This window comes from Bombus terrestris, chromosome 5, assembly GCF_910591885.1.
Source record: "Bombus terrestris chromosome 5, iyBomTerr1.2, whole genome shotgun sequence".
In the NCBI taxonomy this organism is placed as follows: Eukaryota; Metazoa; Arthropoda; class Insecta; order Hymenoptera; family Apidae; genus Bombus; species Bombus terrestris.
Window position 1 is genome coordinate 3,978,212 of NC_063273.1, and position 24,368 is coordinate 4,002,579.

Consider the following 24,368-nt stretch of genomic DNA (forward strand, 5'->3'; position numbering starts at 1 on the left):
TTTGAATTTTTTATCTTGTTTAGCGATAGGAAAGAGGAGATGAGGAATCCAATGAGTTGGCGTTAATGGAAGCTTTTCTAAAACAGGAATTGTTGAATAATTAATTTTCCTACATAGGAAAAAAAAGATTGAAAAAGAAACTGATTAACTTTGATTAGCCATTTTTAACGAGTATAATTTTATTCGATACAAGAAAATGGAATAAAAAATTACAATTAAGCTGGTGAAGGAGTTATGATCTGAATATCCGAGTGGAGAAGGGAACAAAACATTTTCTGGGGCAAGCTCCTTTCACCCTATCAACAGACATTCCGACGCCAACAGAAAATCGTATCTTGCATGGATAGGGAGATATTTCGCCAGACTTTATGTTCTCTTTTCTTCGCTACGATCGATTCGTTCTTCGATGTCTTTGGTCCACAAAAAAAGAACATAGTCTGCTTTACAAAACATCAAGCTAAATATTTCTAATCTGAATAGCTATCGAAGTTGCAGTAATCATCAATCTTACGTTTCTTTTAATAAGATTAATTCATCTTAATCATGTTTCAATTTTTAATTTTATTTTTTTTTTTTGCAAAAAGATAAGGTTTGACGCAATAAATATCAACGTTATTATTATCATATCATTTATATACTGTAATTCGCATCGCACTCAAGGCAATCAATATCGTTAAACGAATCCATAATCTTCTTGTTTTAAACAATTATATAAACGTATATAAGATTTTAGCTACAACGGTAGAAAATAATAGCAAAGATACAGTCAATTGTGATGCCCCTCCACAGTCCTCGATCTCATACTCCAATGGATGCTCCGTGAAGCAGCCTTCAAGACGCCTCCTTTTAAGGTCGTTTAGTGGAATTTTATGACAAGGCGCGCTTTCCGAGCCATTCGCGTATTCAAGCGGAGAAATTGTCACCGGCGTTACCTCTAATCTCTTGTAACAGGTTGGATACATAGCATCGACGACCACCAATAATAAATTTGTATGCGGGACCTGCAAATCATATCATTCGTGTTTTCTTTTTTCATGTTTTAAATTAATTTATGGCTAAAGTATATACTACTCGAGGGTAAAATGAAAGATACTGACCCTACGAGCATAGAACGGCCTTGAGCAATAATCCGAATGATTCGTGATGCCCTGGCCAGCGATCGTGTTGTTCATCATATAAAGTACCCTTTTCTGGTCGCAAGGATAATGATAGAGACAAGGGCGCGGCGGGGGCGGCGGGTCCGGGGCGTCTTCATCGAAATGGACTTTGGCGTAGCCGACTGGCAAGTTCACGAACTGGGTCGTGAACCACGTCACACGTAACAGAAACCAGAGCAACAGTTTCCAGATGTACATCAGTGGGTCCGTCAGAGAGGTGGCCGCACCGCTGATGCGCTGTGGATACGGTTTTGTTCCCGTGAGATTGTTTTTATCTCGGCCAAGTTTCTCATTTTGTTTGCGAAACGTTCCACGACAAGTTACGGCTATCTTTCGCTCGGCGAGAGAACTTTTTCTTCGGTGGAACTTGGTACGAATTAGAAATATGTCGCCAAAGAGCGGACGGAATCGTACAGTTTCCAGGAACTTTTCGATTATTTGTTTTACTTGTTTCTTGGGCTTCTTTTCGAAACTTTACCTTACACTCGCATGCTTCTCGAAATACAGAGCTTTTAACAAACTCTCGCTCGGTGATGGAACTTGAAAACTTGAAGTTTATATGTTATACGATTGTGAATGCTGGTTATAGTAGGGTAGGAGAAAAAGGTAAAAATGGAAAGGAAATAAGATTTGTCCAGGTCTTACTACGGAAAAATCTTGTCGTTACATATGGAAATTAATCGTTACATGACAATTTATAAAAGCAGAAACGAAGAAAAGGTATGATTGTTTCGGTTACTAGAATATACTATAAGTTCAAGTACTTACAACTTCCTCACACCAGGCTTGATAATCGTAAATATCGACAGGATTATAGAGACCCTGGCCGACCATGGAATTCATCACTGCACCCTCCTGTGTCCCCATGAACTGACCGGTGTCGTTGTGCGCTTCTGATATCACGATAAAGCCATTCTGATCGAGCAAGTAACAATCTATCCATAAATTGCGGCAGTTTATCAAGGTTGAGTTTGTTTGGCCGGAAGTTAGGTTAATAAATCTCTTATAAAGATGCTTCATTGGCATTTGAAAACCGATCACTGCTGCTGGTGCAGTTTTGCGGTCGTCTTTAGGGAATATTCCAATCGAAGCTGTTACTGTAGCATTTACTCCTGCTTCCCAAGGAACTGAAACAATTTAAAAGATAAATAGATATTTAAACGTTAAGAAAATAAATAAGCAATTTTATTAAGAAATGATCTTTCCAATCACCTGACAGAGATATGCTGTTAGGATCTAAAATATTCTGGAAAATGGCACCTTTATACCAAGGTTCGTTTACAGCTCTCCTGTGAAGATCACCAAAAACAATGCCATCATCGTCTTCGGGTAATTTGTTTGTATCTAAATGATGCCATCTAGTTAAACCACTCTGAGTGGCGACGAATCTTAAAAAAATTCCATAATCTTCTGCTAACTGTCGCGCTCGGGGATCGTCCAATACAAAATCGCTATTGAAGCTGGCATTCGTTGCTTTTGCATCGAAAACTAACAGCTGCATCAATTCCTTGTTACAATAATAATCATCCTGTGACAAAGTCCGTCTACCACAGTTAGGAACATCGTCAGTTTCATTTTCGTACTGTTCAGACCAACGCCAGCCAGGCTTATTTAACAGGTCCAGGAAGTGTCTCAACTCTTGTTCGGGACTGTTGAATTCGTGACCCTCTAAATAGTGAAAGCGACAGTATACCCAACCGGGGTGTACTCGCCAGTTGTTGCCCATAAAGAAGTCGGAGATATTCACCTTCAAGTTCTGGTTCCTCCGGATTTCGTCTCCAACCTTGAACAATATGTGATAAAATTTTTAATTTAGGAAATTTTTTTTATGAAAATGATAATTTAGGATGAAATTAAGGATAACCAGTAATATGTTGAAAAAGAGAAAGCTATTATTCAACAAAGTAAACTATTATTTTTTCAAAATCGAATGTATCTTTAAACGTTTTTAAAAACAGCGAAAAATATATGTTGCCGTTTCCGTTATTTTTACTATTGATTGTTAAACCATAAGTTTCGAGCTTCACCTTAAAGTTACATTAATTGCAAGGAATTTTCCGCGCTCGATCGACCATTAGGAGGTTTCCGCAGATGGTTGCTGTTTACCATCTAAGCTTGCTCTAGGTTTCAAAGTTTATGCGCTCCACAATCTCGAGAACGCGAGTCCGAGTTTGTGGCATCGGGTTCACCGGAACTAGCCGAGATACTCCGGGATTCCGTAAACTTCTAGCAATGCGTGTGTACACACGATATCCTGAAAGGATTACCTTGATCCAAGTTGTGCCATAGTTGGGTATAGCGACCGCAAGGCCAAAGGGCGTTCCAGGGAGAGGCGCGAAGAAGTAGTCACGTCTTTCGAGAGACACACGACGGTTGTCGTCGTAATGCAATTTCACGGGTACTCCTTTTAAGCTGCCTTTTTTGTGGTCCACCAACGCGGCTCGTAGTTCCAGCACCTCTGGCCCGGGGTTCCTGTACCCGTTTTTAATAAAAACTCTTCTTAAACCTCTAAGGTCTGCCGCGTGGTACGAAAGCAATATCTTCCTCTTTCAGGAACCGCTATACTTCGGAGATTTATCATGACCAAGCTTTTAGAATAGATTATTATATCTTTTACTTTTTTATTCTTTAGGAAAGAATGAGAGTAAAATTTAGAACTTTATTAAATTTCACGCTATACAAACAAACATATCATATATGTTTCAGACGTACTATATTTTTGTAAATGTAAATCCAAAAAATAAAGGAAACTACCTTGGACCACGGCCATCGTCCAAGATCTCCACTTCCGTGAGATCTATGCTGTTGTAATTCCGCTTTAATGTGCCTTTGTAAACGGGCCTCAAATCTGGGTGCAGTATCACATATCCGTTGTTGGAGACGATGAAAGCATATCCATTCACGCCCAGCTTGTATGGCAATGTAAGCTTTCGAATGTCGTCAATTGGTACATCCGTACCGGCCACACCTAGTAAATTCGCTATTCTTGTCCGATTGTTGCGATTCCCTTTACGGTCGAACACTGGCGTACTGACGGATGTAAGGAGCCTGTACTCCTGCCAAGCTGTTGTGTTCAATAGAGATGCATCCTGTCGAACGTCCTCACTCTTGTGGAGCTGTTAGATGTACAATTTAATTATTTGTAAGTTTGTAAACTCACAGGTATAGATTTAATTTGTTTTTCCCTCTACGTGTATACTATATTCTATTTCGTGTTATTCTATGATTCAATCAGTGTAAAAAAATCACACTTGTATATATAAAAAAAAATGATAACGTTTGAGGTTGTGCTATAAAATCTAAAGAACTATTAAACATTTTATAGATGCTGTGCAGTCTTGTTTGCCATTAACTAATATTTTACGACTTACATTTCCTAACAAAAGTATTGCATGCAAAGAAAATACTAAACTTTATTTCCATTCAAAACGCTTTAACAATAGGTCAATAAAAAATCGCATTTTACAATGGGATTAATTTTCGGGATACAGGGGAGCAAAATTAAACGCGAATGGAAATTAAAATAAAAGTGCCTGGCTAATGATAATTATATGCAGGATTCGCCTAAATTTATCTGCTGGGTGTACTACTATTTCTACATTCAACTAAATGCCAAGGGAAAGAGCGCATCGAGCACGATAAGGCAGCTTTAAAGCTACAGGGATGATTGTTGCTTGCTCTGAACCTTCTGTATGTAGGTATCGTCCTCATTTATTCGAACGCCCAGACGTTTTCCTTTCAGAAGTTTCTGAAGCCGTGATTGTTGCTCCTTGTGCTGCATCACCAGCCACAACCAAGTGGCGAGTGCTGGATTCTAACGGAAGGTGAATCAGAAAATTTACAGAATTGGGGACACTATGTACAAAGTGAAATGGTCAAAGAGGAAACAGTGCCATAGATGCTTTTCGATGTGTACAGATTGTTAACATAGTCAAACGTTTTACTTTCTTCGAACACCTAAAATGATCTAATAGTCGGGTAATTTTGATTATGAATTAATTATAGATCAATTGTTTACACGACAAAGATTAAAAATTATAACGTGATTATACATTATACAATTATTAGTTATCTGTATAAAGTGATTATCTCACCGTAATGTCCGCATAAGCATGGGTCCAAACGACAGGATGCACCACATCCTGAAGAACCATAGGTCGTGCGACCACGGGGATGTATTTCAACACTTGTTCCCGAACTTCTTCTAGTGTGTGAACATGCGTATAGTAGCCGCGATTTAGACAAGCCATCCATTGAATTTCTCGAACTTTGGTAACTTCTTTTCCCAAAAGATATGTGAATACTCGTACAGGAATGTGTGTGTCATTATCTCGCCAGTTCCATGTTCTGAATACCTAAATAAAATTCATATAGATCATATCCTTTCGAATGTTACTTGATAAAAATAACAAAAATAAAGTTAGTTCGAATAGATAGTAAAAAGAAATAGAGTATAAGAAGGTCGTTCGGGGCAGCATATTCATAGCCATAAAGTTTCGCGTAATCGTGGTGCAACTGTGCCGCGGCGTTATCGTTGATGATGCGTTTTCTAAGCGCTAGAAAGAGTGATAAGGAAATGCGACCACTGTCGCGTGAAAAGCATCGGTATATACGTAGATACTGAGTAAGAAGGAGAGAAAATTGTGAGAGACCGACGGAGTAGCGTGAAAAGAGGGAAAGAGTACGAGGAAATGATGGTAAGAAGGAGAAAAGATGAAGGAAAGAGAAGAAGATCGGAGAAAGATGAAAGGAGCGGAAAAGAAAGAGAGCTACAGATAGAAAGACAGAGATCGCTATGATTCTCGTCGATTCGAGTGGGATCTCATAAAACTGAAGAGCTACTCGTCGAGGATACAGCTGAAAACGCGACCTTTTTCTCCAATGGAAATCGCGCTCACCGGACCTACTTAAATTTAGTGCGGTTTCGCGACAACATAGCGTGTTCTTACGCTTGATAATATAATTCTTGTGGAAACGTAGCTCAACCAGAGCGAATTACAATAAGCACAAGTGGGAGGTTAAATGGTCTGTAGACAGAAGCGAACTCCGTATTTCTATGATAGAGCAATTAATTAAAGGGATTTTCTCTACATTATGAATAATAGCATTCAGATAGATGTATAGAAAAATGGTTGGATTATATATATATGTATGTATGTACATGTAGATCCCCTAGAAAATTGTCTCCATTATTGTTATTTTTCCAATTATCTCTTCAGATAAAATCGCTTTTTTCTTACTAAATGTGCTCCAGAAAAGATCTACAGTTTTAAGAGAAAAAGACCAGGAGATAATTAGCAGCTTAGATAAATAACGTAATTTTTTATGAGATATTGGTTTACTTCTGTCAGATTTCCAGGAACGCCATCCGTGACAAGCATGATTAACTGGTTGCACGATGTGTCTGCACCACACCCGCGTGTTTCTCTGTATGTGCTTAGTAGGTTGAAAGCTCTAGTGAATGCTTCTGTTAGATTAGCGAGTCCTTCTGTTTTAACATTTGCTATAGCATTCTTGAAAGTGTACACATTTTCTGGAGTAGCCTGGATTAGCATGTCTTTGAAGCAGGGCACCACATCGTATGTCACGTTTGTATAGCTCAATACAGTCACGAAATCATTATTTGAAAGAGTATCCAATATTGCGTTCACTGTTGTCCTTGCTGAAAAAACATTTATGAAAGAATGGAGATAAGTATCTTGAATATTTCACCTAGGAAGGAAAGGAAATTGGACTAATATTAGTTTTCACATCATTAAAATAATTGTTTTTATGTGGTTATACTATACCAAGAATGAAAAGATTACCTAATCTTTGCGAAGATTTATGCGATACGATTGCGTCAATATACTCTATCGTCACTAAATACTGCACGTGTAACCTCAGATTTGCGGTGCATTCCAAACATGCATTACATAGTTTACACGGAGCAACCACAAATGCGTTCTAATTTTGATTCTAGGACATTTTCCGTGGTCGCGTCAGACCGTTATAAGTTTCAAATTTTATTAACGCATAAAATACATATACGAGTACGTAGAGATATGTAGAGTCATAAATTGAACGGAAACTAAACAGTTTCTTAAAAAATGTTAAAACTGAATCAAAGTTAACGTAGTTCTGTCATATCTTACTATTACAAAGGATATTCTCATGGAAATTATTTCTCATTTAAGTTAACTTAACTCCACCCTACAATTAAAAGGTTGAAATACTAATATTTCATTCACCAATAGTCTTTCCCATGCCCGTCATGCTGCCGCTGGTATCCATCAGTATTACCATGTCCTTGCTACAAGTCGCTGCCTCAATGAACCAGCTACGTACTCTGCAATCATAAATGTCAGGCTTTTCTTCATCTTCTTCCTCTCCTCCTTCGTTCTCCTGCGTAGGATCCATTTTCCACTGCATGGCAGGATATTGCCTCAACATTCCCGTGACAGAGCCGAAATATTGCCAAGACAAAGCCGGATCTGACTCGTAGTTTTGTTGGAAGATATTGTCGAGGATCTCGGTTTTCTTTATATCCTCGATCACCGCTGGTGACATGTCGTACACGTTTGTAGGTATATGCACTGACGAAAAGCTTGTATTTACTGGTATATTGTAAAAGTGTGAGTCGGCCGTTAGCAGCATTTTTCTGTAAATATTTTTAACAATCACATTTACGTTTTGTAATACGGAATCAATTATTTTTGAGAGAGAAATTTATTTATAGAGAAATGAGAGGATTATGAATGTATCGAATATATTTTGTAACTTAAAACTTGTTCGAATTTCATCTCATTTGATTTTCATGTTTCAAACAAATGCTATCAATTTCTTCGACCGTCAAACTATTCAGACCAAGACAGAATGCTAGACCCAATTCGTGGTTCAGACATTCACCTACGAATCGATGCCGAAGACGTTTCAAGCTTCTCAGCCTAATTCCATTCGGTACCACTACTCACAATGCTTCGATATTACGCACGAATTATGTACTATCACATATATACCACTACGTACTATAACTGTATTCGTTCCATGAACAATATTTTTCATCTCAAATAATCAGTAATCATCAAACAATATAGATATACCTTCACAGAAAAATCGACTTGCCGATTCGTCTCTAATCATTTACAGCTTGACTAATAATTTTTAAATAACTATATTTCATCGAATAATTGAGAATGAGAATTTGAATTCAGATATACAGTATACGTATAATGGAAAATTGAAGGTAGATAGATATTTGCTGTCTTTAGTTATAGAAAGAAGAAATCTAAATCGCATAAAAACAATCTCCTATGAACCTGTAAGCATCGATGTTTTTTTCCATATTCGATGGAACCTTTGGTAACTCCGCGTTCACTGGACTATATTTTCCGGACACGTAAGTGAAATTTCCCTCCTCCTCGTCGTTCTCCCAGTTTTCTGCGTGTTCCTCAGCCGCCATCCGGATGCAGGTCACCGCGTCCATCTTCCTTCGGAGCATCCTACCGACGTTCTCGCTGATTATGTTCACCAACTCCTCCCCGGACTTATTTTCCACTCGCGTGTTCATCGCTTTGTATTTCTGCAATTCATTCGGGACTACGGTTATACCTTGCCTCCCCTTCGACCTGGATTCTACCGCTTTTTCCCTCTCGTCACGCCATGCTACTATTAATTTCTTGCGCCGAAACCGCGGCCTTTTTTTTACTCGTACGCGCCCGTGTCTCATCGTATTGTTCTTTTGAACAATACGTAATGAACCTGGTCGTTCATTCCTTCGCATCGAAACAAAGTTTTTAGGAAAGAAGAGGGAGAAACTTTACGGTTAAATAATAATATTTTTATAATACATCGCTATGGTAATGTATGTATGTATACGTATAATAATAGTATATGCATCGATTTACTCCTTGCAATTACGAAGTGCTATGTACAAGTGGTACAATTGAAAATTGGAAATCTTTAATTATAAAACTGAATTTTCATACTACATATATGTTCAGTTCTGACCGAATTCTAAATGTTACGGACGATTTACAAAAACATTAGAGTACAAGGCTTTACGAATGTCAACTGCTTCATGGTCATTTTTCACTTTTACCCGACTCATTTATAGTAATGACTGCATTTTTCGCATGGTTATGCTTCGTTCTTGATAAAAGGACAACAATGATCGATAAACAGCGTAAACCAGTTTCTTTTCTATCGACCAATTTTAGTCATATCCTTGTAAAATATGTACGGTTATTATAGCGAACCTCCTGCGATCCACTTTGGATATAGCCTATTGTATTACAAATCCTGGCTTAGTTTTATTAATAATGACAGCCATGAACCATCTGACGAGAATGCAATGTCACTGCATTATCGTGAATTATCATAACACCTGAAGTTTAGTTCAGTACAAAATAAAGATAAAATTATATTGGTTTTCATAACAAAATATTTGTTGCAAAGACCGTCTAGATTTCTTATTGAAAAAATATTAATCATAAATGTAAAATTGTTTTTTTCTTTAAAAGACGTCTTGTTTAACGAGACATTAACTTTTAGCAGCTTTCATAGAGTTATGTTTTCCCGTCATCAACTCGTACATTAGTATTTTACGTTGTTTAATAAATAGGCTTCAGCAGATACAATCTATTCATTGTTCAAAACGTATCGCAGGCGGCATCTATGCACGGAGATCGCGCTTCAAAGCGTAGAACACTTCCCTTACGCAGATCACAAGTACTTTCAATTTGCGTAACATAATTTCAGTTGCTTTTTCAGGGCCATCTAAGCTATATATAGATAACGGGTAATTTATTGAATCAATGAATTATCTTTCTATAAACCAAAATTACCAACTAAGTTATTAACGGCCAAGTAACCAGCGCAAGAGTTTGGCGATTTAGTTTATCGTAGGTCGATACATTGTATCTTCGTTACCACTTATCATAGACGAGTAATGCATTTATGTATTTTTCCACTTTCTCTTCTTAGATAAAGTATAGTATCCGGACTGCAAAATTTTTTATCTGAATGTGACTTTTCGGGAGTATTTAGGTTGCTAAACCGGAAGATGACAGTTGCCATTCATGGAAATGAATGATTTTGAAAATTCGATTTTACCAACATTTAGCTGTTAAAGATCTTAACTGTAGAAATTCGTGCAAGGCGATGATCATGCAGAGCGGTAAGCGGTAATACACACGGTGGCACAGCCAATACTAATACTCCAAATATAAATTTTGTGTTTACTGCTCTCCATATGATCACAGCCTAGATGGGCCAAATCTAAATAATCTAAATCTATACCAATACTCATGGTTCAAATGCATACAGAATAAGTCACACGGTGGATTAAGCGCATCAAAGTTTGAAAAGAATATCGTCAAGATCCACGAAGTCGTCATACATCAACAAGTCGACCGAGATTTGTTACGACTTATTTCCGTGAAAAGTCATTTCAGGCGATTGACTCATTTCGGCTTTGGCCGAAAAATCTCTAAAAAGTATAATTCTAGCCGAATGTTTTGCAGCCCTGATATTATACTAGAGCCTTCTTTTTCATCAAATATTTTCTTTTCTTTTTGTCTCTCTCTCTCTTGTGCCTAATTTTCTTCTTTTCCGTGTTGATTATTTTTTACATTAGTAATAACTTTGTTTCCCTTGTGTTTTGTGTCGGTCATTCTCTTTTACTATTTTCTTCTTCTCTATCCGTTAAGTCTTCTACCTCTGTTAAATGACGATAATCATGTACGGGGGCGTGACAAAAATAGTTACACGAATCAACCGATACTGATGGGCAGACAGAGAAAGAGAGAAACACGCGATCGCGTGTAACTTATGTATGGACATAGATGCATGCACGAATGAAGATCAAACTTACGCTTAATAACTCTTCGGGTCGCGCCACCTTTTCTGCAAGTTCCCATAATTCGTCGCCCAAGGTCTCTGCCCATCGCGTGACTCTGTAAAGCGATAAAATAATGAATGTACTCCTCAATTTCTGTTCCATTAAATGAATAATTAAACAGATTATAGAACATCTATTGTCATCAAATCTATACACATGTTAGAATAACAGTTATTGTTTAACGATATTTAAAGAACGAAGAAAGTATTTCTCCTTGAATTACCATAAAATAATATTGATTTTAAATTTATATTTATATTTTGATATTTAATAGAAATAACGGAAATTGATGACGATCTGTCAAACTAAAAAATAATACAGGTAAAATCAATGTCTAATCCCTGTCAATTTCGATATACGATATACGGTATAAGCCATTCCAAAAAGATCAGAAACAGTTAACGTGATCGTATCCATTAATCATTTTACTATTTATATGTATATTTTTTGTTCAAAATAATGCCGTTGCTGATCTAGAAAGAATAATAGATATTAACATTACTTACATATACCCGTCTTTAGCCAAGCAACCGGTGCATAGTAGGAAGCAAATGGTGAGAATAATCCAACGGATATTGAATCTCTGTCGCATTGTTCGAGAGATGGAGATTCACGTTACACCACGATTTAACCGCAGAAGAGGTATCGCAAACCCATCATTCCGTTCTGTTTTCTATACCTTGTGAATCTGTATCGGTGGCTGCACGTTTGCCTCTATCTTAGTATTTTCAAGTCTTCTGAATCTCGAGAGACCGGCGAAGGCAAGATGTCTCGCTTATTTTTGGTACACGAACGGTGCGTCGTCTCGTAATCCAACGAATCACAAAACTCGGTCTTCCACCACGTTGTTTCCTTCGCGTGGTCCCGTATATTTATAAAATTGTAGCTCTCAGTTAGGATCATGACTGCGCTTCCAAATACTTGTTCTACATGTGTGTGAGTATTAATCAGCCGTAGGAAATCCTTTTTATTGGCCATGTGTTCGAAATATTTCATCAGCATAATCCATTAAATCCTGAAAATTTGATAATTTTATCAATTGCTTTTATTTAGGATTTTATATACAGGGTGTTCCATTCAAAGTTTCACACAGCTTACGTTTTATTGGAACATCCTGTATACTCGATTGTTCTATATATAATGTAACAATGAATATAATAAAACTATAATTTAAACGGCAGATTAATTTTACTTTCAAGTAAATTACAAGCATATTAGATTCTACTAATACAATTAAAAGAAAGTCTTCGTGTTTGAGGAAGCGCCTACCAATCCTCAAACACGGTATTAATCGAATAAAACGTCTTACTACCGGTAACTAATGATACGCGTAAACCGCTTACGTACGCATACACGGGTAACCGGAGATCTCTGTAACCATACAAAAAATGCATAGACGTATAGGAGTTACATTCTTGTGGAGAATCCGAGTGTCGTTTTCATTTTCTCAAATTCATCAGAATTTTTAACTGGGAAGAGTGAAATTCACATATAACAGCATAAATAAGCGATGTGGAGCGTCGAAGCATCTACCGTAATTTGACAATGCTTTAACGCACTATTCCATAGTTGCATAACGCCGAAAACACGCACACTTGACTGCTCCATCATCATCTAGTAGCCGATCCACTAATGAACGCCCGGTCGGTGGCGTGCAATCATTTAAGGTAGAATCAAGACCACGTCATACGCTTAACAAGTTTCAAAAGACTACCTACCGCGTACGTGTTTGCAATCAGCAAAATTGCTGCATCGTTGCTGCTTGCTGAGACTATTCAATACCTTATCACACGCAACCACTGAACGGTGGTTGTGCGGTAGAATATTGTGTATGTGCTCGAAAGTCTGGTGATTCCAGCCGACCAATCACCTCACAGCTTGGTCAACCTTCTTTTCCTAGTAGACCATCCTGTACGGTTTAAATAAGAACTTTAGGAAAACTTTCACTCGCTCGTTTACTTTACCACTTTACATTCTTTTATATTAACTCTTTACTTTGAATATCCTCAGTTCCAAATTCCTTTTATTTAGAATCTTCGAGGTATACATATAATGAAATGATAAGATAGATGACTTGTATATATAAAGTTTGTACAGAGCGATTTGTAAAGTGAGCCGTATCATCGATCAATTCTTCGAAATACTGCATACTGCTCGGTTCACGATCTACGTTGAAATCAACAAACCGATTCGACCTCGGGAAACCAACCGCAGCCCTAATTCGGTATCCCTCGTAAACGTCCAAAACGACGATGCGAACCACACGATTGCGTTTGCGTAAAACCTTGACCACACGGCGCTTTTTTTCTTGCAGGAGAGATAAACTAATATATTTACCTGTGTTAACAAGTTTTAGGCATGGAAAGTTATCTTTATAATGAACGCAATAAAATATTATACTTCCATAATTCTTGTAAACAGTGAGAAAGCATATCTACTAACAAGGAAGACGTAACCCATTCAAAGAATTAGAGAAATCTTCCTTATAATGAATGAGGCAACGCGTGACATTACGAGTCAATCGCGTTCGTTTCAGAGCAACCATGTAAGTACTTCTGGACGTATAGAAGACCATGTGTTCGAACGAAATTAATAAAGTTCCAAAGCGTGGCGTGTTTTTAGATGATTATTGTACAATTAAAGTAATATCTCCTTCTTTAGCGTTAATAAAGTTATCATCTTTTATTAACTAATTTTCACATAGGGTTTCGCAATAGAGCCGATTGACATCTCAGCAACCCTTACATAATACAATGCCATTTTCACTAAAATAACAATAATATGAGTATTTAAAAGCAACATAAGCTGGCTAACGAGCAATTAGCGTATTAACTATTTGTTTATTCGATCGATATTTACCGGAAAACTTGCACAGTTAATTTTTCTACGAACTAATTATCCATTGATTCTTACTATTTAAATTTTTGATGAATTTTTTATCTCTTCACTCGACCTTCTATCTTTTTGTCGATTTTAATACTCATATATCATATATTCATAAATAGATATTCATTTTTACTTAATATCATATTCAAATATCACATTAATATGCACATAAAATATATTTCAGACATGAAAATGGATTTACACTTGTGATATTTTTAAGTACATATTTTTTAGTCTTTTTTAGCAAACCTTGCTTAAATATTTAGTTAGCAAATACTAAAATAGTTATTCTAAAAAACTCATTATTAAAAAAAATTCCATTCCATCAACATCAATGTGTTTTTATGAGAAAGGATCCGGGGAGCACTAGGCAAAGGTACGTTCACCATAAATACATAGTAAGTCGTTCATAAAAAGGAGGAAACTCACCGGCAATTATTATCAGAACGTGTCGAAAAGGTGGTCGCAAGGAACACAGTGCCGTATACCACGGGGGGAACAGCTGGTGCATAGCGATTGATATTGATTTGAAGCACGCGGAGCCGGTTGCCGGGCAGTCACGGGCCAGGCGTACGTCGAACAGGAGGCCGGACTCAAATGCCTCCCGAGTGCGAGGAAATAGAGGACCATGGCGTGCCGGAGAAGATTTCCTGCATCGACGGCAGGATCAAGGAACATCTGCGGATCCCGACACCCGCAACGCTATGCGGTGCGAACATTTATCCTCGTTCTTTCCTTTGTTTCCGGTTTCTTTTTCCTTCTTACGTTTACGTCGCGCCGTTCATTCGATAGTAAGGACTTCGCGTTATCTTCATTACTACGTAATGGATTTTCCAACCGGCTATAGATTTTTCACACGTGCTGTCTATGCGTGTTTCTTGATCATTCATAGAAGAAAAGTTGGAGGATTAAATGAGTCAAAGATCTTGTGCAGGTTTACAGTTGTTCGGTGATGCGTGTGAATATAATTCTTCTTCTGGTATTATAATGACAGGACGATTAGATGTATGTGAATCAGATTGTTTAGAGTGAAGGATCAGTATCTGAAAAATGTAATATTTTGTAATCGAAGGATAGAGATGACAAGCACAGACATAAGTTGTGTTCTTTTTCTCAGCGTACAGTTATTCCAAAGCTATAAAATCTACTAACTTTTACGCGTGACGTCAGTCTACGCAAGATCCACGTTCCTTTTGTTTTTGTAAGTTACCGAAGAAGAACCTGAGCTTTAAGTGGGTTTATAGCTTGTATACTAATTCACATGTTCTTCAGCATGCTCTGAAAGACGCTTCTTCCTTAATTTCTCGAGTAAAGTGTTACAAATGAGTGTTTTACAAATAATACATACTTGCAAGAGTATATGAAAGATAACACGTGCTTCAATCTCTGGTAAGCATATATAGTTATTACGTTCTAAACCTTTTGACGAATCTCATTGATGATTCGAATATAAAATTTTAATTATTTAACTTGAAATTATGTAATTCACGAGTTATGTATATTTGGCCAAAATAATGAAGTGGAAAGGATTCAATTCCACGGACGTCCTCGAAATAAAAGCTATCAACCGCGATAGTTGAACGAAAGACGGTACGTTCTGTGAATGTGTGCAGTGAAGCTGATCGTCCAGGGGCGGTTTAAATACATAGTTAACAAAGGGTGGAGGAAGGGAAAGGGTAATGTACGGATTGGATTGATTTCACTCATGGGTATAGGGTTTTGACCAGACTGGACAGGAGACTGGTCAGTGACGGGTCAGGCGTTCTATCGTGCAGGCAGACTGTGTGTCTATGGTGGTCGAGGATCGACTTGATCGAAGAATACGTTGTTCGTGTCATAGCCCTCAACAGCTGAAGTCTACCTCCCTCTTCGTGTACCTGGTCAACAACTCGGTTCGTGATCTGTTTACATTCTTCTCTTTTCTTTCATTTTAAAACAGAATTTCTTCTTGCTTCGCTATATAAAGAAAATTATTGTTACTCGAAATATGTTATTTGTTTTTTTTAGAGTTTGATCTCTTTGAAGATTTTAAATTGTAAAAGTCTAATCTGAAAATGTAATATATATCACATATATGTACATATATCATAGATCGTTACCAATATTGATAAGATCGGTTTCATAAAGTGCCGCAGTGATAACGAAATATTTTGTCAGATGTCAATATCAAGAAATCGAACTTGACTTCGCTTGAATTAAAGGAGCTTCAGTTTTGTTCTTAACTCAATAGTGAGGAGTTCCTTCAATGTGTTACTTATACAATTTGTAAGTACTAGTACTACATACGGGATGAGTCAATAAGAAGTACATAAGATATAAAATAACTAGTTAATTACTACTCTTATCGAATATCATTCTAAATGAATTATGTTGCATTTTCAGAGACTCATCGGATAGATGCAATTTCATTTTTTTATATCTCATATTTTTATCTATTATATTTTTAAATGGCACCGTATATTTTTTAAAATATTAGTCGACCCAGCTGGTCATTATCTGCAAAAAATATCTATTTGCTAAACTAATGATTTTGCGCTATAAATAAGTTAATGCCTTTTTATAAAGAATATCCAGTAGGATCGATTGATGTTATAAAAACTACAACGTGACATTTAAAAAATTCGTAGTCATCTTGATACATGGTCTTTTCAGAAAATGTAAGATACTACCACGATACTACCAAGATAAAACCACGAAATACAACATAATTCATTTAAAACGTTTTTCGTCAATAGGTAACAAGTTATTTTAGATAGTACTTCTTATCGACTTGCTCTGTATGTATTTAATACACAAGCAGATATACCTCGCGCCTTAAAAAAATTTATGTTTGATTACAACCTTTTTTAAATTTCTATCGTTGGGATAGGTCTCTTCCATGATTATTACGAAAAGTTGTGGTCCTCAGTAAAACGATCCATGTGGGTGTCATGTGTTAATTTAAATTTATCAACGGATTTATTCAATTATCATCAAAGCCATACTATGGCTACGTAATCAATTGCCTGAATGAGATAATCGATCGATTAATCGAATTTCAATGTAACACGTGATTAAAAAATTCGTCTTTCCACGCCACTATCGGGTTTTCCATTCATTAATCTTGTATTGTAGATGTAATTTTTTCGCAATTAGTGTGAATTCCTAAGGATGTTGATCCTTGAGGAAAAGTTTTTACTTGTAGTTGTGTGACTATAATGATAATAATAGAAGATTGTAATAAATTAAGAGAGAATTGGTATTGGCCGATTGACCGTGCTGTCACGACTTACGTATCTATATATATATACGTGCATATGCGCGGTGCGTGAGCTTAGAGCGCTGTCCGTGCGAACCTCAGCGCCTTGGGTTAACAGGGTTAATTACTTCAAAACAGCTCCCATCTGCGCCGGTGTCTGGACAATGCCATTAAAAATTTTACACGGCTGTCTCACCTCAATCGCTTCAATCCTTCGAATGAGCGGCATGGCGTACTTTTTTCTTTTATTTCTATCGCTCAAGCTGTTATAACCTATAAATGATGCTATGTATTTATACCTCTGGTACATTTAACTATTTCATCAATTATTAAAAATTATATAATGTTTAAGATATCACTTGATCTATGTAGTCTTGCTTTGTATTTCTCTAGTTTGAAATGTTGACAGTATATGAAGAAATATGCATGTATATATATATACACATATATGTTTACTTTCTGAGAAACATATATAATTTTTTAAAATATTTGTCGAAATATAAATTTATATGAAACGCAAAACTTAAACATTGGAATATTTATCCAATTAGATTCACTTCCTGTGCGTATATTCTTATTAAATATTCAACTTTGCTCAACACAAACTTGTAAATTACAATATTTTTTTGCACTTAACCTTGTGGAGATCGCGTTCGTAGAAATTCCTTCAGCAGTCGCGGTGTATCTAGCAAATGCAGTAACTTAAAATCTATGCTGCGGTGCTAATTTTTACGAAAAGACTGTATAAATGTATGAAATTGTTTTTAATTATGATAAAATTAATACAAAATATAATACATAGATATGTTTATAGTACATATACATTATATAATTACTAATTTAAATATAAAGAATGAACAATTATGAATTTAAAAAGAATTGAATTAGAATTAGAATATTTTAAAATTAGATTTTACGTGCATCTGTCAGATCACCTGCGACCTAAACAGGAGAATAATTGATATTTGTTATGACATTGTAGTTTTATTTAATCTTGCATTTAGTCACTGCTAGACCAATTGACATATTTTATTTAAGTTAAAAAATAATATTATTTAGTAATACTTGAATAAACGCTATTTTTCGCGGTGAAGATAAAATTGTTCGAATAGAACCAACATGGCTGCGTCCACGGCGATTCTTTAATCACAAGTAGAGGTTATGTTACGTACCAATTTTACGACAACGGTATTATTTCACTTACCAGACTTTTAACAAAAGCTTCGCATAAAAGATGGTATTAACACTATTCAGCAGTTTGGTAGTCCCAACACGATTTCTTTTTTCACTTCTACAATGTTCATCATGTAAGTTATTTTTTAATATCATCGATTTTCGAAACCAACACTATGCAGTTGCCTTATATGTTTCTGTCACAACACAACACCTGCTATTGAATTTCCACAACACTACGATCATTTTCCTTTATGATTTTTATCTTTTTATTTCCAATTTATGAAAATTCGTATATCAATCACTTGTATTGTCATTGTCGATTTTGAACTGCTCAAAAGTTTTGAGCGGGAAATTTGCCGGAAATGAGCAAACACGCATGTGTACTATAACACGATAATTATTCGTAATTTCAAATCCAAATAACAGGATTCTAATTACTGTAATATAACAATCATGCACAGACAGCAGAAATTATTGTAGCAGTCCAATTTTAATGTTTCGTAATTTCTAATATCTATCTTGCATAGCAGCATTCGTTCTAGGCTTTAAAGTTGCATAGCAAATATATACCATATTTTTTTACTTTCATTGTACGTAACCATTTTTTATGAATATCCTACGTCATTAGTGATAAATATTATTTATTTGCAGGTCGTCGAACAATGGTAAATAAACTCTGGTGCCAAGAAGCAGCAAGGAAGTGGTTCTACAAAAAGGATCAGTCACTACATTCACGACTCTTGTCCGAACCAAAATGTCAGAAACATGTAGCCACCTGGTACCTACTTTATCGTTGGTTAATCTTTATGGCCTGGGCTTGTATAGTCGTGTGTTCGATTTTCGAATTTGGTAGCTACAAACCTATGGTAGTATATGATAAGTGGCCAATTTATTTAACAAACTGGGATTTAATATTGGGTGTTAGTCAAGCCTTGCTTGGCGGTTTTCTCGTATTGAGAAGATGGAAATTGCAAAAAGTATCAGACTTTGATCCTTCCGCGTTGATGCTGGGATTGATAGACAGAGTTTATTGGTTCCTTTACGTCGTAACTACTAGTATCGCGTTTGGAGTTACGATTACCTATTGGTGCAGCATATTCGATCCCAGGATTCACTATTTGGACCCTTTAAACATTATGCTACACATATGTAACAGTATTTTAATGATAATTGATTTTTGTATTACAAGCATTCCGTTTAGGTTAAGGAACTTCTGGTGGTGTTTAATCATAGTGTTTTTGTACACCATGTTTTCGCTAATATATTATTTCGCTGGAGGAGTAGACAAGAATGGTTATCATTATATTTATAAAATCCTCGATTGGAAAAAACCTGTTCAAGCTTCATTGATATGCGTAGGCGAAGGTATATTTATAACCATATTGCATTCCTTAATGTGTTTCCTAGAGAAAGTGAAGGATCGATTGTATCTGAAGATCGATAAGAAATTAGGAAGACCGTATGCGGAAACACACATGTCTAGTGTAGAGAAACATGCCGACATTGTCTGAAAATTAGTGATAATAGGCAACATTTTTTCACGATTCTAAAATGAAGTATTATGTAATTGTATTTCGTCTTAATATCTTTAGAAATTCTGTACCATTCGAAACTATAGTTTAAAGCATTGATATACCTATCTTTAGAAAAGTTAATTTTCTATTTTTAGCTATCAATAATTACGACTAGCGCCTATGTGGAGGAAGAGAGGACTTTCTCTCATCCTCATTCAATGAAGTTTATATCACATTGACAATAAATTGATTAACAGAATTGTGATACATAAAAACATACGCATGTGTACGTGCACGATTATCATATTTATAATCGCAACGTTACTAAATAGTATTTTTCAAATTATTTCTTTAATAAATACCATACATTACAAAGATTAAAAACTGTTACAAAAGCAAAATTTAAAATTAATAGAAAGTCAATTTAGTAAATAAAGTCAGATATACTGCGGCCAATAATTTTGTTAGTTAAACTATTAGTTTTAGCGCTATGAAAATATATTATGTATATTTAATAAAATAAAAATAATGCATTAAGGGTATTTTTAATACATGCACCTAGTGCGTTTATAGGTATTAAAGTACATATCTAATTTTGTGCAGCTTATATTTTGTCCAATTATTTTTTAATTATTGTATTGTATACCAATTTTATAAAAACATTCCAATTTTCTATTTTTATTGATATTTCGGTATATCTTGGTTTATTAAATGCTGAAATTATTGAATTGTTATACAATTAGTAAAAATCCTCAATGTATGAAGTGTACAACATGTAAACTACTCACATTTTACAAAATGTGTATTCAGTTCCTTAACACTAGTAAACAAATCTTATTATACATTGGCTATTATATACACAAGGTTTTAGGAATTTTATATACAATAGAAGAACAATGAATAAACTTTTTGGAAAAATAGCAATAATTTATTAATAAAATAACGATTTGAAGCAATTATGGACTGTAGTATAAATGAATGGGGCTCATACTAGCCTTTGATCACAGACCATATTAAAACTTATCCTATATTAGAAAATAACAATGATCAGTTTTTTCACCCATTTCCAAAGTACATTACATGTATTATTCCAGTCCTCGTAGATTTATAGTATTTTCAGATGGTACCGAATCCAGCAACAGTACCTGATACTCTGTTCCTACTACATCGTCTTGATAATACATTGAAGGCAATTCCTCTGTGAGCAAAAGACCCTCTTCTAATTCACTTGTACCTAACACAACATCGGATGCTCCGGCAACTGAATCTAACACAGCACCATTCGCCTTTAATTTCCACACATCGGAAAATGTCAGATCAGTCCGTGCGGAGCCCTGATCCTTTCTCACATGTTGATTAGATAATGGCTTATGTGTAGCAGCGTTTGAAGAAGGTTCCGATGTTTTCAGTACATTATTAAGAGGCGGCGGTTCTGGTTCAGGAAGAGAGCGATCTGTTTCCGAAGAAGTACTGAGAATAACCGCATCGCAAGGTGCTACCATTATCATTTGCTCTGTAGGCTCTGATATTGAAGGAGCAGTATATAAAATGTAATCCATGTTACAAACAGGATCCCCAGATATTTTATTAGCTGTTTTACCACACTCGTCAACAGGAGTCCCGTGTACTTTTAACATGTGTGCTCTTAGCGTAGCTTTCGTAGTATATGAACGTGTACAGGTTTCAACTGGACAATGGTATAAAGTCTTAGATTGATCTCGTGGAGGCACTGTATCATCCTTAGTTTGACTTTCACTGTTATTTTGAGTTACTGTATCATTGTGTTCAGATTTTTCTGTTATTGTAGATGTATTTAGGCATGCTACGTTTACATTCAGATCTATCGACTTTCTTTTCGATTTTATTATGGATGGTACCTTCTTGCTTCGATTATTGACGTTATTGTGTGAGTTCATCTTTACATCTTCCTTAACTTGATGCTTCTTTATATGAACATACAAACTACTTTTTGCAGAAAATTTTGCATTACATATAAAACATTGAAAGTACCTTCCTTCTTTATGAGTTAATCTATGTTCTTTGAGATGCTCTGATCTCATAAATGCTTTTCCACAAGAAGGTATATCGCACACGAATTTTCGTTCATTGGTGTGTTTCTTTTGATGTCTCTTTAATTTGCTAGAGGAAGAAAATGCCCACTGGCAACCTTGAAACGTACAAAGGTAAGGCTTGCAGCCAGTATGCGAACGTATGTGTGCTTTCAGCCTACAAGGCTTATCAAATACTTTACCACAACCTGGCCACGAGCATTTTACATCTACTTCCTTATAACTATGGCATCTCTGATGCGACGTCAAAGCATTACTACTATAATATCTTTTGCCACATCCTTCGTGTTTACAAACATATGGAGCATGACTTTGATCATGACTCTTCATATGCAGTTCCAGTGCTCTCTTTGTCTGAAACTTTTCTTGGCAGTCTGGCACTTGGCATACTATTCTATTTGGGCGAGTATGCAATTTCGCATGACTCCATAAATTATAAATCGTAGTAAATCGGCGATTACAACCTTCTACCTCACAAACATAGTCTTTACGTTTCAAATGAGTTTCTTTATGTCTTTTGAGTTTAAACTCTGAATAAAATGCCCAGGCACATCCTTCGAAATCACACTGAAAATAAAGATATAAGTGAATAAATAAAATACAATTCTAATTGAAAAGGTCAAAGGAAATTCAGAACACAAAGAATTATATATAGTTATAAATAAAATATAATAAATTATAAATAATATATAATTCTATTATATATATGTATAATATATATTATAATAATTATATATGATATAATAATACATACCTTGAAAGGTCTCACACCATAGTGCGCTAATAAATGACCTTTTAGAGCATAAAGTTTGCTAAATTGTCTATTGCAATCGTCACGTGGACAAAGCCATATTTTGCCATGCTCATTAACAGATATTGGTTGTAGATTATCATCTGAAATACCCAATTCTTCTAAAGCATTAGATATTACCATTTCGTGTTGATTACTAGGATTTTCTGTACTATGTTCCACTGTTCCATTCCATACAGTTGAAGTTTCTATTTTTGGTAATTTTGGAAAATTTCCTGTAGCTTCTATAAGTTCAGAAGTTTTTCCTTGATAAATCTGTTCCTCTGTACCGGTATTTATCACAATTTGAGTCATATTTGAAATTTTATCTGTTGATATAGCTACAACAGCCATCACACCATCTTCAGTATCCACAATATCTTCTCCAGATATCCTAATCTCATTATCATAACTCTTTTCTATCATTTCTGGTATTTTCTTACGTTTCTTAATAATACGTGGTTCTAATTTTACCTTAGCTTTCGTTTTCAATTGTTCAATTATAGTATTTTCAGAATCACCTTCATCTAGCTTTGTACCTTGCAACTCTTGTATAGTGCTTTCAGAATTGAGATCCTGCACGTAGAGATTCGTAGGATTATTGCACAAGTCATTGTCCTTTTGCAGCTCGATTTCTTTGCTCGTGCTATTTATGCAACGCAAATCATCTACCACAACTTGCGTAGACTTGTTCTGCAATTCCTGATTATCTGGTATCATGGCTTTCTTCATCAGGGAAGATTGTTCAGTCTCTGTACACATTCCTTCGACGTCCCTATTAGGGACACTTAAAGTAGGTTGAGCACTGGTCGACGGTAAAATTTCACCGGCGACCATCATGTCATCCGGAGACAACGCCAGTGGATCCAAATGATCCAGCTGAAATTCTGGTAATATAAAGCTATCCTTTTCGTCGAGCAGCTTCTCATTTTGGAGCTCCTGAAGCAATGGATCATAACCTAAATTGAGTTTCTTATCGGAGAGATCGATGTCAATCGACAATCCGTCAGGGTCCTTTCCCAGAAAAGCGTGCTGCAGTTCTTCGCCCAGGTACCGGTCGACGCCCTCCTCGACTCCGGACTTGATCGCGTCGAGATCCATGCTCGACACGGATTCCGACCGCGTTTTTAACCATTTCTCAATGTCGGCTACAGTCTCCACATCGGCGGTTTTACCGATCCCAACGTCAACATTCGATTCGTCTATAACATTATTGTTTGTCACTTGGTTACCCTCTATCCACACTCTGTCGTGATACTGTACAGTGTCGTCGTTGTTCTTGGCTTTCTGTTTTTCTTTTTTATTTGTTTCCTCCCTTTTGTCCCCATCCGGCGAACCAGGCAGGAGGCTTAATTGATTGTAACCTATCGAACTACCCACAATCCCGACCTCTCCTTGCGGCCAACTGCGAACCGAACACAAACCTCGCCGATTACGAAAGATTCGCGGGATTTGTTTTGACTTGCAAGCGGAGGGAGTTCCTTTACGAGACATTTGACTGCCCCGTAGCCAGCTCTACAGGGGTCCACACACAGCAACAACGCCGCCATCGAAGGGAATATTGTAGCTCATAGACGGCTTATTCTATTCAGAATCGACTGCAATTCACCAAAGTAGATGGCACTGTATCATCTTATAGCTTCGCGCAATTTTTGAAT

At 36.2% G+C, this 24,368-nt stretch overlaps 3 protein-coding genes across 10 annotated transcripts; 1 reads left to right on the forward strand and 2 right to left on the reverse strand.

The window, feature by feature from the left end:
• Window positions 1–144: 144 nt before the first annotated feature.
• Window positions 145–14,489, reverse strand: LOC100651076 (voltage-dependent calcium channel subunit alpha-2/delta-3). 7 transcript variants are annotated; one of them, XM_012308857.2, is made up of 15 exons: window positions 14,353–14,489; window positions 12,756–12,946; window positions 11,544–12,052; window positions 11,011–11,092; window positions 8,456–8,718; window positions 7,388–7,797; window positions 6,500–6,819; window positions 5,252–5,512; window positions 4,843–4,971; window positions 3,912–4,273; window positions 3,425–3,629; window positions 2,370–2,940; window positions 1,926–2,284; window positions 1,098–1,394; window positions 145–1,001 (listed from the first exon to the last, which is right to left on the reverse strand). In XM_012308857.2, exons 3-15 carry the CDS (start codon window positions 11,627–11,629, stop codon window positions 708–710), a joined length of 3,639 nt encoding a protein of 1,212 aa, XP_012164247.2. In that variant the 5' UTR covers window positions 11,630–12,052; window positions 12,756–12,946; window positions 14,353–14,489; the 3' UTR covers window positions 145–707. The 7 variants fall into 7 exon arrangements, with proteins under 7 accessions (XP_012164247.2, XP_003395729.2, XP_012164249.2 ...); XM_003395681.3 differs by lacking the exon at window positions 4,843–4,971; XM_012308859.2 differs by lacking the exon at window positions 12,756–12,946 and having other exon boundaries at window positions 14,353–14,487.
• Window positions 14,490–14,502: 13 nt separating this feature from the next.
• Window positions 14,503–20,009, forward strand: LOC100650764 (protein rolling stone). Of its 2 annotated transcripts, none has more exons than XM_003395678.4 (2): window positions 14,503–14,632; window positions 18,989–20,009. In XM_003395678.4, the coding sequence occupies exons 1-2, from the start codon at window positions 14,521–14,523 to the stop codon at window positions 19,846–19,848; spliced, it is 972 nt and encodes a 323-aa protein (XP_003395726.1). In that variant the 5' UTR covers window positions 14,503–14,520; the 3' UTR covers window positions 19,849–20,009. The 2 variants fall into 2 exon arrangements, with proteins under 2 accessions (XP_003395726.1, XP_012164251.1); XM_012308861.3 differs by lacking the exon at window positions 14,503–14,632 and adding an exon at window positions 18,071–18,468.
• Window positions 20,010–20,754: 745 nt separating this feature from the next.
• Window positions 20,755–24,310, reverse strand: LOC100650640 (zinc finger and BTB domain-containing protein 11). Its single transcript, XM_003395677.4, has 2 exons — window positions 22,675–24,310; window positions 20,755–22,487 (listed from the first exon to the last, which is right to left on the reverse strand). The coding sequence occupies exons 1-2, from the start codon at window positions 24,202–24,204 to the stop codon at window positions 20,937–20,939; spliced, it is 3,081 nt and encodes a 1,026-aa protein (XP_003395725.2). The 5' UTR covers window positions 24,205–24,310; the 3' UTR covers window positions 20,755–20,936.
• Between the last annotated feature and the right edge of the window lie 58 nt (window positions 24,311–24,368).